Genomic DNA, 14,154 nt, shown 5'->3' with positions numbered 1-14,154 from the left:
TCTCTTTATATTGCTATCGAAAGCATGTGAGCCATTTTTTCCCTCTAAAATTTGTAATTACAAAGTAATATTTGGGGCACTTGGGTGGCTCAGTTAAGCTTCCGACTCTTGGTTTAGGCTCAGGTCATGATTTCACGGTTGTGAGATGGAACTCCGTGTCCCAGCCCAGAGTCTGCTTGAGACTTTCCCCTTCTGCGGCTCCCCCTGCTCACAGGCATGTGCTCTTGGTTCTTCTCTCTCTGGCTCACTCTCTAGAAAATTAAATCTTTTTAAAAAATACAGTACTTAATTAGATAAATCTTCCCTCTTACTGCAATTAAGCATAGTATGATAATTGTGATAGATTCTTCCTTTTGTTTTGCAAGGTGCCAGATAGATTGGAAAAAAGGAAAGAATGTCACTTTGAAAACCATTAAGAAGAAACAGAAACACAAGGGACGTGGGACAGTTCGTACTGTGACCAAAACAGTTTCCAACGACTCTTTCTTTAATTTTTTTGCCCCTCCTGAAGGTAAACAGTGTTTTCGTTTGGGTATTAATGGGTGTTTTATTATAAGCTTTCTTTAATTTCTTACTCATTTGAATTTCTTTTCTCCATTTTGCAGTTCCTGAAAGTGGAGATCTGGTAAGTTAAATTGTTATTTATTTGTTGAATTGTTCACTATGACATTAAAGAACTGGTTCTCAGAAGTGGGGGGTTGGATAGTTGCTACTCGAATTTTGTTCTGAGGCTTGCAATGCACGGGGAAGACCTTTATGCATCTGAAGTTATTTCATTCAGAATGCCTATAGTGCTTCCCTTGAGAAATGCTGAGAGGCTAAAGGCTTTTCTTTTGAGGCTTGGAAGTATTGTGGGGATTCAGGTTCTTAAGATGATAGTTTTCTTACTGAAACTAGTATGTTTTAAATATATCATTTGTACTATTTATTTACTCAAACTCCTAACCACATTTTGGTTAAAACTCTCTGTATTTGTTATTCCAGTGGAAACATGGTTTCATATTGTGGCCATGTGTTATGTGACCATAAAAGCCAAGAGCTGCAATGGTGCCTGTGCACAGCCTGGAATGCTGTGCAGGCAGGATGTAAGCTATGTAGGTTTTGAATCTGCTCTTCTGTTGGCCAGATTTTTTAACTTTAACTCCGATTGTTTAGTAGTTTTATACATACGGAATTAGAAATTATGTTTATTTTGAACACTTTTGAATTGGAGTAGTTTTGGCTAAGGCTAAGACCAGATCTGTAAAAGGCAAGTATTTCTGCCTGTAAAGAGTGGTAAGTGGCTTGCGTCAAAACGTTGTTTGTGGGACAAAAAAAGGGACTATATAGCAGCACCTGAATTTTAGGTAGAACTACTTAAGAACATTGTGGTAGAGTTTCATGCTATTTTCATGTCAGTAAGTGGGTTGGGAGTTTGTGTTGAAGTGATTTTTTTTTTTAATTCTATTGTCAAATATTTATGGTAACAAAACAGTCTTGAGTAGTTATAGTTAGAACACCTCCACCTGTGATTACAAGTCTTTCCCTCAAAGTCCACTGCCCCCTTTTGTGTTTTTTTGGCTGTTTATTATAGTGGATTATGTTGATGAATCAAAATAAATACCCATGGAATGTTTACTCATTGTTTGGTATCATGGAACTTAAATGGGATTATTTGAATTTTGAATAATGTCAGCACCATTTCAGCGTTGTGCTGTCATTAAATAGAGATCCTAGATCGACTTAGTATTAAGTAGGATTCTATCTCATTTGGCATTATGTACAAAAAACTGCTTCTGTACTGTCTTTAAGGAAATGTGAGTGATCCTCCATGTTCTTTCATTATGTGCTGTATGCCTAATATTTAAGTCCTGAGATTCTTTTTTAGTATTGTTCCATTTGGTGTTTTCAATAATGAATATTTATAAGGAAAATTAAAGTCATGTAACAAAGTTGCTTTTATATTTTAAGTAAAAAAACTAAGCAATAACCAGTTCTGATTTTTATTTTCCCAAATTTCTCTGAGTATGTACACTGACTTGGTAACTTTCTTTTTATTAAACCTAAGGTATATATCAGTGACTGTTTAATCACACACATAAGCTAATTTTAAAATGACAGAAAGTTAAAAGTGAAGTTGAATGTTGTTTCATAGAGTTTAAACCCAAGAGTCTTGCATGTGCCTAATTAAGTAACAGTTATTAAGTTTTGTGCCTTTTTTTTCTTCTTAAAAAAAACAAAACAAAACAGGATGATGATGCTGAAGCTATTCTTGCTGCAGACTTTGAAATTGGTCACTTTCTACGTGAGCGTATAATCCCAAGATCAGTGTTATACTTTACTGGAGAAGCTATCGAAGATGATGATGATGATGTGAGTGAATCTGAAACCTGCAGTGAAATCATTTGGTGAGGGTATGGTGGTCAGCTGGTGAGCAGTTAAACGAACAGATGTAATTTTTTAAAAAACAGAATAATTCAAAGGTTAATTACTGATGTTCTATAGATAACTTTCCTGAATTGTTTTAAATATGTCCTCTTAGGATCTTTGGTAGCTTTTATTTTCCTGCTAATAGGAGACTGCTCTGAATTAGTGCAACTTTACTGTGTTTGGTCAGTGTTGTAGATGTGTTATGCTCTTGTTTTTGACCAAACAAAACATGTCTAAGATATTTTTTATTACTTTTAAAAATACTAGGAAGCATAGAATATTTATCCAAAGGAATATTAAGCAACAATTAAGTAAAACTAGGCTGCCCTCAAATATTTTGGCTATCTTAATTGCTAAATGTCAGTCATACAAATAGATTTAGGGCCTTTTTGTGCTGTGTGTTTGCATAAGTACAGGCAAGTAATATTTATAGTAATAGTTGTATGATCACACGCACAATTGTACTGTATTCTTTATTTTAACTTCTAAAATTGTCAGATTTAGATAACGGCCCTGAATTGAGTGATTTTTGCAGCCATTTAATTTATAATTGCCTTAAGGAAAGTATTTTCTTCTTTTTAGTTATTAGTGGAGACAAGATGGCTGTAACTAATGCTATTCTCAAATGTTTGTTAGCTTCATTCAAACTTCATCCTTTTTTCCCTTTTTAGTATGATGAAGAAGGTGAAGAAGCAGATGAGGTAATGTTTACCAAATGAGCAAATAATTCTCTGTTTAACACATTGAGAAGCAAATTGAGTGACTTATGTATTCCTTTGCTATAATCATTATTCTGTGATATGGGATATAAGCCTTTTGGAAAAAAATACGGTTTTAGAATTCTACAGCCAAACAATGTATGTATGAGGTTTCAATAAATAAATTGCAAAACTCAGAACATTTTTTTTATTTCAAATAATTCTGTTCTGCTGCAGGGTTATCAGCTCTTTGAAGAAGTCAAAAGCTGCAGTAAACTTTTTCAACGTTGGCTGCAGTAAATCTTTTCAATAAAAGCTCTCTGGATGTCTCAAGTTGTGTTGGGAAATTTTTCATATTAGAAGCTTTCAATTAAATTGCATTGTCACCATACTCTGTAATCATGAAAATCTTTTGACCCATAGAGTAACTTGTATTAAAATTTCTCCGTACGTTATGAGCCATTTCTTCCTACTGTGTACCTACTTCATGGATGCATTTTGAACTTTAATATAGGAAGGGGAAGAAGAAGGAGATGAGGAAAATGATCCAGACTATGACTCAAAGGTGAGCAAAATTAGTGCTACTTTCTATTAAATTTAAGGCAGGTTAAATAAGAGTTGATGTTTCTTAATATAAAGTTTATTTTTGTCCACTAAACTCTTTAATAAATCCTATTGCCTGGAGATGAATGTATAGTCCACTTGAATCCCCACTGGCATTTCAACAGTACATGAAATTTCAATGCACATTTCCTAAGAAGTTTTATTTTTGGTTCTGACTTTGTATTTTTTTTAGTTTCAGGCTAAATAAACCCTAGGATTCTATTTTAGTGTACATTATCTTGGGCTTTTTTTTTTTTTTTAAGATTTTATTATTTGAGAGGGAGAGCAGCACGAGGTAGGGAGGTGGAGGTGGTGCAGAGGGAGAGGGAGAAGCGTGCTCCCAACTGAGCAGAGAGCCTGATGCCTGGCTTTAACCCTGGACCATGACCTGAGCCGAAGGCAGACCCTTAACCGACTGAGCCACCCAGGCGCCCTGGGCTTTTTTTTTTTTTTTTTTAGTTTTTTGGAAGCATTTTATATTTCAAAGATTTATGAGAGAGAGAGGAGGCAGGTGGAGTGGGGGAGGGGCGGGGGGAAAGGGAGAGAGAGTGAGCAAGCAGGGAATCCTCAAGCAGATTCCCTGACCTAGACGGCCTGAGGGGGAGGGGGGCGGGGTGGGGCGGAACTCTGGCAGGCCCCCTTAGAAGTATTTGAAATTACTTAACTGCTTGTGTTCTTAGGTTGTCCCTCCAGAGGATAGCTTTATAAACAAAGGCCAGTTTTTAAATAATCTGATTGCAGGAGTGCTTGGGAATAGGGAAGCAGCAGTACTGTTTGTTAGGTTCTCCCAACCACCTCTGTTCTTTGAGGCTCCTGATCTGTCGTTCTTGGGTATTTGTCATATCAGGGTTAGTAAAGCCCTTTATCTCCCTGAAAATATAGTACATTATTAGGATTCATTTGAAACTTTTGGTTTCTGTTAAATGCATTCGTTCATTTGCTAAATACTGTAAAAGATCCGGAAGATACTTTAGTGGGCAGGTAAGAGAGGGGTAGTTAAAAATCAAATTAATTGTTCTAAAGGGTATGAATTAGTATGTTTCAATAATTGTAATTGATATATAAAAAAGCAAAAATAATTGGTAATATGACTAACATAAATTGCTTGGTTATTTTGGTTGAGTGTGTTATTTTATGGAGTTCATTCCCCAATGTAGAATTTGGGCCTTATTTTAGCATTTTTGTGACTTGCTAATATTTTAATAAATAATTTGTCATCCTCGCTATACCATTTCTTTAATTTGGCAAAAATTTTGGTAGAACATTGAGATAATATATGATAATTACTATTAAAAATTAACTGAAGCAGGTAGAAAAAGATAGATTGACTTGTTGTTTTCCTTTAACAGAAGGATCAAAACCCAGCAGAGTGCAAGCAGCAGTGAAGCAGGATGTATGTGGCCTTGAGGATAACCTGCACTGTAATAGCCTAAACACAACTATTATTTACTTACAGCCTTATGTTTTTGTATTTTCTTGGTAGACTCAGTAATTTTTTTTAAAGGAAAGGAACTGATAATTTTAAAGACCAATTTGTTCTACTTATCATTTCAACTCTAGTTTTTCTGCCAGGTCTATTGATTGCACAAATTCTTTCATGCATGTTCATTCATCACTACATGGTTTGGTTCTTCTGGAGTAATTTTTATCATGTAACAAAGATTTTAGATTACAGCTATGAAAATGAACAGAACTGTTAAACTTTTTTTTTTTTGCTTTGCCAATTTTTTTCCTGAAGAACCAAAGTATTTTTTTTCAGCTGGTAGTTGAATTGGGTTTACGTTTGCTTGCACTAGCTGTGCCTTTCATTACTTTGCTGTAGAAATGCAGTGACTTAGACTGAGACAATTCCTCATTTAAAAAACAAAAACAAAAAAAACTTGTTGAGACAAATATATGGTTAAGAATTTCCAGTAAGACCACAACTGATAACTTAGATTATTAATGGCTTTTGTATTTTAGGTGACGTAGTTAGAAACCTAGTAAGGAAATCATAGTAAGGAAAACTAACGCATAGTATGGTTATTGGTTATTGTAGGGAAGTGAATAAAACCTATTTTCAGAAGTTAAGCCTCATTATTTTAACTGTACTTTTAAATATAACTTCCATTAACTAAGCATCTTTTCTTTATGGTAGGGTCTACCTTCTGCTTCCCTGGAAAGGATGAATTTACATCATTTGACAAGCCTGTTTCAAGTTTTTTTGTTATTGTTTGTTTTGTTTTTCCAGCTTAAAATAAAAATGTCAAATATAATTTTAGTTCTCACAAGATAATGTCTTAATTTTCTACTAATTCAGGTAGTAGCAGAGGCCTAGCTTGAATTAAGCATTGTACCCAGTTTACCATATTATGGAAGTGAAGTGTGTCAACTTTGGGAGAGGTACTACATCTGCTAATTAAGAAAATATAAAAAAGAAAGACAAAATCTTAAATGATGTAATGTTTTTTTAAAAGATTAAAAGGTTGAAATTTTATTTCCTTTGATTAGAGCTAGAAAGAAGGCCCCAAGCTTCTATGGTTAATTCTGATTCTTACTGCTTTTAAAGTATGAGTATGTCATTTACCCATGCTTCTGTTTACTATGTATTAAAATGGGTAGTACTGTTTACCTAACTACCTCACAGATTTGTTAAGGCATATTAAGTTAGATTTTATGAAATGTTTCTCGATCTCATTAAAAGCTCAAAAATTGGACCTATTTGTACTACAAGTATGATATTCAGCATTTTATTCATACCAGGGTTTGATAATTCAACTGGAAAACAGGTTCAAGTACCTCTGTTCTGGATGTGGTCAGGCAACATTCTTGCAGATCTTTGTGTGGCTCCTATCTTAATAGAAGCTGCTAGAACAGCAACTCTTTGAAAAGGTCCAAGGATTGTTTTTAGGTATTTTAGTTATGACCATATTGTAGTAAAATACTACAGAGATCATGGGACTAACGTAGGAAGAAGACCATTTTTAGTTGGGGGGAAATGCCATTAAATTTGAGTCTGTAGAGCCACATTTAAAATACCTCAGGCTAATTACTGTTAATTTTTTGTGATGAGCTTAAAAGCTTTGATAGTGAGGGTGGACTAAATGGATTATAATTAGAGGATGGCCTAGAGTTCCTGCTCTTAATAAAATTACATTGTTTGTTTTTAGAAGTGATAGAGCTTCCTTTTTGAAAATTTAGTATTTAAAGATCTTGGAATGTGAACACATCTTGTTAATTGTGTAATACTATTCATTCCTCTTCTGAGATTTTAATTAACTACTGGAAATCCTTAACCAGTTGCAGTAGTGTGTAGGAAAAAAAATGCCATGAAAACACCTTGTTTTTCCTCTTTATTTTGAAAATGCTTTTGGTTGCTTTGATTAGACATTCTTTGCTGATTTTTGTTTTTGTACCCATAGCTCATTCGATCACAGCCTTTTCTGAACTTAAAAAGATTTAAAGCTAGAATCCCATTTTTAATGAACTTAAGTAGCAGAACCACTATTTTTTTTTTCATTCCTTTAGGTAATAGCTATTGCCAAAGTGAAGGGGCAGATACTATTTCATCTTGTTATATAAAGGGATGTGGTTTGCAGAGGAATTGTTTTCTTAATAAATTTGGCATTGCAAGGGATATCAGTGTTCATCTATGCCATCTCTCCAGTTCCAAAATGGTTCTATTCCATTTTAGAAATTTGAAATATGTAATTTGAAATCCTTAATAAAATTTGCGTTTAATTTTATAAAATGTACTGGTGATATTTTGGGTGTTTTTTTAAAAATGTGAATATATTTCTATATACTTTTTTTTTGAAGAGTAGAGATGTTTAGAGTAGGCTATTCTGTGCTTAGGCCAGGATGACCTGTAAATTTGTATAATTTTAAAAGGAACCTCCCAAGCCCTGCTAAATGGAGTTTGTTACTGGAAGACTAGAAAGGTTTTTACTCTGAGTTAACTATAGACATTTTTGAGACACTTTGAATTTTGTCTTTACATTTTCAGTTTATAGTTTCCCCTAACTCAGGCACAGATTACCAAGAAGTTCTATTTTTTCTCTCTAGAAATGGCAGAATCTCATATAATCAGCCCTATATAATACTTCAAAGATTTTTTTTCTGTCATTTTATGGTCATTCAAATATGGTAAGTAAACAGAACAGTAGTTTCATAAATCAGTTTTTTTAGTTTAACACAGATGTCCGAAAGTTTATGTAATTTTTCAGAATTCTTTTATCTAGTTGACTGAAGCAGTATTAATATTTGTGACATAAAAATGTGTGGGACTGGCTTACAGAGTAATAACTTAAGAAAAATGGGATTCTACCTCTTGTTTCCTTTTTAGCTCATATAATAAAAACAAACCTGAAAGGGAGACATTAGCTTTGATAGAAATATTTTCATTATAATGTGAATAAGTTAATGATACTGATTGGTATATAATAAGGCCCCTAAGATAACTGAATTAATTAATCATATTACTGCTGTTTGTAAGACAGTATGAATTTGTGGGTTTATCTGAGTTGTAGGCCATTACCATTATTAAAAGTAAAAACTTTATTGTTTGTGAAAACCTTATCGTACAATGCAGAAATATTAAACTAATATTCAGATATTCTTTGAATGCTTGGTTTCAGGGCTTGGTTTAGAATTTGAGTCCATTAAGGGTTAGTGTTACAAAAATTTTAGTCTTTATATTTTTTGACTAAGTTAAGCCAAATGTTATTTTAAATGTACAGAATAAAGGTAGTTTAGAAGTATATGTTCTTAATAGGAACCTTAGGAAAGAGAAATCCTATGCTACTTTAGGGTTTTTTTTTTTATCTTCTGCACTGTATATACTTGGTAATTGTGAACTGGATTTTGTTTTGAAAATATGTGTTCATAATTTAGGTAATTTGCTACTTAAAGCACTAAGTCTAATAGCTGAAAAGTAAATGTAAATGATAATGGTGAAATTAACTAACTTATAGATGTACAATGGTGATTTTGTATACTGGTTTAAAAATCCAGGTATCAGAATATAACTTGGATTAAAAAACCAAGTTCTTAGGGATCACTTATGTGACTTCTGAGAAATGGAAACATCTTTGTTCGAGTGTGAAATTACTTAAAGGATGAGTATCCATAAGAAATTTTTAATTGATGTATTAATTATATTTTCAAAAAATACAATATACTTTGTATCTTGTGTTTCTTCCGTTTGACCTCATTATGTACTTTTAGGTTTTTCAGTTAAAATTAAGGCATTGACTATCTTAAGTGTAAAATAGATGAGAAATGGAGCATAACAATTTAGAAATAATAAATTGCCAGCAGGACATAAGTCATTAATCCAGTTGCTTAATTTTCATATTGGAAATTGACAGTTTGTAGCTTTTGTAGATCTCTTAATTACTTGTTTTGAGTTTTTTTATTTTGAAACTCAGGAGAAAATGTTGCTTAAGATAAAAGTAGTTTTTAGTTTTTGTGTGATTTAAACTTAAAAACCAAGAAGGAACTTGGGGATGAGTGATCAGACGTGCCAGAAGTTGACAAACCTCATATCAAGAGTTAACGCTATTGATAGTCATAATTTTGATATTCGTAATGAGGTTAGGCAGTTGTGGCTCTGATAAATTTTTTATGAATTGAAGTATTTTCTACCAGAAGACTCAAAACTTACATGACAGCTTTTAGCTGGGATTTCAAGGGTGAGTAGGAATTTGTGTAGTGAAGGATGGATCCTTTGAGCAGAGAACAGTTCAGGTGAAGGTACTGGAGGAGACACACTGAAAGTGCTGAAGTAGGACAATCTGGGGCACATTCAAGGTGTTGAAAGAATGGATGGAGATAGAAGAGGCCAAGCCATGGAAGTCCTTTTAAAGGGTTTAAAACACTAAAAAACACCTGTTGAGAGTATTTCAAGTGAGGACCCTTCCATGAAGGCAATTTTTAAACTAAGACATAGTGTAACTCTGATTCTGAAGATACAGTTACTGATTATGCTACATAGCCCTATATTCTTATGCATCCATATACACATTGTTTCTAAACTATTTGACAAAGTTGCAGGCATCATGCCCTTTTACTCTCTGCTGTTTTTTTCTCATTATGAAGACGTTCTCACAATCACAGTACAAGTAATGTTGAATGTGCAGTCAAATTTGTTTTGACCAGTGAAAATAGATTAAAAACAATACAGAGTGAATGCTTCAAAGTTAATCCAACACAGGATTTTTTTCTTAGCCTTCCTCCAGTCCGTATTTGTAACTACCTTCATCAAATAGGTGGACTCAGGAATGAGAATTGTGGGTGAGGTTGCTCTATAGGAATAAAAAACCATGAATAAAAAAAGCCATATAGCCCCTAAACAAGTGACGAATTATCATTTTTTAAATAAATGTGGGAATAAAATAGTTAAAATTTGGTGGTAGAGGTAGAATTGTTAAATACAGGCTTTGGGGTTCATCTATCATGTTCATTGTTTTGTGAAGATTGTGGTGAGCACTAATGAGAACACAATGCTTCTAGTACTTAGAACCTCATATAAATAATGAGCATTTAGTAAAGGTGCTTCCGTAACATAAGAAAATCTAGAACTTGTAGTTGGAATCACATTTTAAATCGATTTTGGCAGTTAATTTTAGAACTAGTTGGGGTTTTGTTGTGTTTCTAAAGGCAAAATGGCTCTTGGCTAAGAGGTGCCCTACTTGGTGTACAGAAGAGCAGACAAGACTGGATGAGAAATATAAACGTATTTCATTTTGAAAGTTTTTTTATGTAAAATTAAAATAGAAAATAATTTGTTCTCTAAAGTCAGCTAGTTTTAAAAAGATCTCTACCTATTTTTTATACATGTTTTCATATGCTAATTTTTGGCCTTGGCTTTCATACAGAAATAATCTAGAGTAAAATTAAGTCTGAAGTATTTGGATATTAATGCTCCAGAACACCCAAGTTGTCACTATTCAGCCCATCTTCTCCATCCCTAACATTTACCTGGAGCTCTGGACATTGTGACAGGTAACCTAGAGGTGGACAATGAGATAGGTGTCTGTTTTGAAAGAAGATGTTATTTTAGACTTGGATTAGGCTAGTTGATGTAAGTTTTAAAACTAGAAGCTGAATCTGATCTCTTTGCTGTTAGTTGGCTTGGTGAGTGGGTGTACAACCTTTAGAGCAGCTTCGGTATCAACAACCCAGCCTGTCTAACTTGGATTTGCACTGTTCCAACTCTGCTTGGCTGCCTTTTCTTTAACCTTTTTCCTGCCACTAGTCTTCTGTGCATGGCTTTACTCAACATAGTCTCTTTTTCTTTGATTTAATACGTATTCTGATTCTTCAGTTCTGAACTGGCTCTACCATTTTAAGAGGTGGTTTAGGGATGCATGCTTGCTGTTGGATTTCCTAACTTAACAGTACTGGGATGGCAGGCGTACAGCAGACTTTGTATGTGTAGATCAGTTAGGATTTATCTGGACTCTATCTTTCCGTATTACCAAACCATTCTTATGGGTCTTGTAACAAGATAAACGATGGATTCTCGTTGGTTCAGGATAGTCTAAGGTCCTTTGTAGTAGTCAAATCCTACATACTGGTTGGTTTATATTGAGGAAATGGTAAAACAATGCTTGGTTTTGTATATTCTGTAAATTCACTGGTTCTGTGAGATCATGGAAAGTATCAATAGTTGCAGTTACCTAGTACTAGATAACAAAACCACTCTCAAAATTTAAGACATTGACAAGATTTATTTTGTTGACTCTGCTTGGTTATAGTTCATTTCTGCTGTACTGAGCATCGTTAGGGGCAGTGTTTGGAAGACAGGGACTGGACTCATCTGAAGGCTTTTCATGCACAGGTGGTTGATGTTGGATGAGACCTCAGCTGGGATGTAGCCAGATCTCTACTTAGATACTGCCTTATAGTAGTGTAGCTGGGTTCCAAGAGGTAAAAGTTGAATCCTTTTTATGACCTAATCTGGGAAGTCCTCACTTACTCTATTGGTTATAGTCAGTCACAAACCCACCCAGGTTTAATTACAGAAGGGGACTACATCTTCCTGGAGGAATAATAAGATTTTGGATGAGAGGAACTGAAATCTTATAATGGCCGCAATTTTTTTATTTTTATGAAAACAGTTGGCTACAAGAGTTTTTCAAAATGACCAGAAACATAGAAAGTTTAAATTATATATTGTATGCCTGTTAGTGGAGAAAGAATGTTTTACTCTATCATATTAGAATCTTTTATCATTTGACTATTCTGGACAATTGAGATTCCTAAACATACATAATTAGCTCATTCTTAATCCTAAAAATCTCAAGATTGATTAGTAAAGTAACCTTAAATGGTAAGTATAAGGTGACCATTAAGTATAGATTGATTTTCATTTTTTTTAAAGATTTTATTTCTTTGTCAGAGCGTGCGAGAGCACATACAGGGGGAGCAGCAGGCAGAGGGAGAAGCAGGCTCCCAGGCGAGCAGGGAGCCCGATGCGGGGCTCAATCCCAGGACCCTGGGAGCATGACCTGAGCCGAAGGCAGCTACTTAACTGAGCCACTCAGGCGTCCCAGTATAGATTTAGTTTTAAAGGTTAGGTATAATATATTGTGAGGAGTTCAGAGAAAAACATTGCTCTACTGTTTCTATTTTAAACTAGGTGGGACTTTGCTTTTATAGCATTATAGATCTTGATTATTTTTGAAAGAGCCAAATGTGTACCCATTTAAGGTAGTATAAATAATGCTTTAGGGGTGCCTGGGTGGCTCAGTTAGTTAAGTGACTGCATTCGGCTCAGGTCATGATCCCGGAGCCCTGGGATCGAATCCCACATCGGGCTCCCGGCTCAGCGGGGAGTCTGCTTCTCCCTCTGACCCTCTCCCCTCTCATGCTGTTTCTCTCTTCTCTCTCTCAAATAAATAAAGTCTTTAAAAAAAATGCTTTACTTAATCTTTATACTGAGGATGGTAATTACCCTCTTTATACATAAAGATAGAAGTTGAATAACTTTAACACATCCTTAGCATTGGTCTCTGTTGGAGCCAGTGTGGTGTGCACTTGTTTGGTCTTTGCGTATGCTCGTACCCACTCTAAGAGAAGTATTGACTGGCTTCTTGGTGATACTCCTGTGTGCACTAGTGGTTAGTTAAATAGGCACCTTCATTAAGCTAGGGATTTCAGAATATCAAATATTTTAAAGTACATAAGAGTTTATCTAGATCAATTTTAAACAGCCTTCAGATAGGCTGCCCCGTGCCCCCCACCTGTTTTGCATGCACATGTTGGCTGAACAACAAACCAAATGCAATGTGGGTTAAAAGGAGTTTTCTTCTATGTGTAAATTAGACTCAGGCTCGTTTGGGAGCTTCATAGTTCTCAAAAGAGGCTTTTGCTTTGCTGCCCATGGCATATGGCTTCCATCTTTTCTTTCTTTCTTTTTTTTAATTGCTTTATGAGCTGAAGTGGCTGCTGCAGCTCCTGCCCATCGTGTCTGGGCTTTTAGGCAGCAGTGGGACTGAAGGAGGCAAAAAGACTGTTGGCATCCAGTCCTCTTGAAAGAAGAGCCTGTGATTCCTGGTTACAGCACCAAATGGAGACTGGTAAATAGGGTAGACCTGGACATCGAGAGCTGAAGCTGAGTTTGGTAGGAGTTGGGAGGAGGGAGGTTATGATGACTGCCACATTGGTCACATATACTGAGGATCTTCAGGTTTAGAAAAAGATTGTTTGATCAAGGATATCCTGGAACGTAAGAGGCAAATAACTACATTTCAGAAATAGGTAAACAGGCCCCAGTAAGGTTTAGGAATATAGCCCAAAGACTTATTGCGAACTGACCAGAGTCCTTCATCTGAGGCTTTTCAGTTGATCGTGCATGATGCTTTCCTTGGAAACGGTACACAGATGAGTTTGAGACAGTGACTGAAATAAAAGTGTAAATGGGATCTCATTGGGAATAACAGCTGCTGAATATTCTAGTTTCTGACTTATTAAGAGATGGTCATTGTTACTTGATTTACTTAAGTAGTCTGTAGTTAGGAGTTGTGTGGCAAATTTGTTCCCTTTAATGTGAGATTTGATTTTCTTAGTAAGTTTACTGGCAATGTGGAAACTTGCCATAAAAAGATTTCCTGGGTTCTATTCTTGGTAAGAGCATCTCCACCTTTTGGGGCATGGCTACCCCACAGAGTTCTTTCATTTTGTCCCTTTCAGTCTTCTGTCTCACATCCATTATCCTGTCAGTCCTGTCCTCTGTGACACAACCTCTGCCCTCCAGTTCTTGGCCTACAGCCTGAATTCCTCTTGTAAAGTAACCTTGCCATCTACAGCACTCAATCAAGTTTATCATACCATCTGTTTTCCTTCATCCTTGTATTTTTGGAAAGCATTTCACTGCTTCTGCTTTCCTCTAATGCCTAACAAAGGCCTTTGCTCATTTGCTGAATTTTTTTTTTTAAACGAGTAATAATCAAATTGAATA

The 14,154-nt window shown here is 35.1% G+C and overlaps 1 protein-coding gene across 9 annotated transcripts in view; it reads left to right on the top strand.

The window, feature by feature from the left end:
• Positions 1 to 5,965, top strand: part of NAP1L1 (nucleosome assembly protein 1 like 1) — a 31,163-nt gene extending 25,198 nt beyond the window's left edge. For 6 of the 9 annotated variants that reach the window (XM_088025273.1, XM_088025271.1, XM_088025274.1 and 3 more), the window contains 6 exons: positions 366 to 511; positions 606 to 625; positions 2,230 to 2,352; positions 3,081 to 3,110; positions 3,622 to 3,672; positions 5,060 to 5,965. In XM_088025273.1, coding sequence (XP_087881399.1) covers positions 366 to 511; positions 606 to 625; positions 2,230 to 2,352; positions 3,081 to 3,110; positions 3,622 to 3,672; positions 5,060 to 5,095 — 406 coding nt within the window. In that variant the 3' untranslated portion in view covers positions 5,096 to 5,965. The other 3 variants (XM_028105436.2, XM_028105435.2, XM_028105440.2) reach the window with 3 other exon arrangements.
• The last annotated feature ends 8,189 nt before the right edge of the window (positions 5,966 to 14,154 follow it).

This window comes from Eumetopias jubatus, unplaced genomic scaffold, assembly GCF_037043125.1.
Source record: "Eumetopias jubatus isolate StellerSeaLion01/CBP00866 unplaced genomic scaffold, mEumJub1_p1.0 scaffold_8, whole genome shotgun sequence".
Taxonomy (NCBI): Eukaryota; Metazoa; Chordata; class Mammalia; order Carnivora; family Otariidae; genus Eumetopias; species Eumetopias jubatus.
Note: the sequence above shows the minus strand (reverse complement) of the source record. Positions and strands in the feature narration are given on the sequence as shown.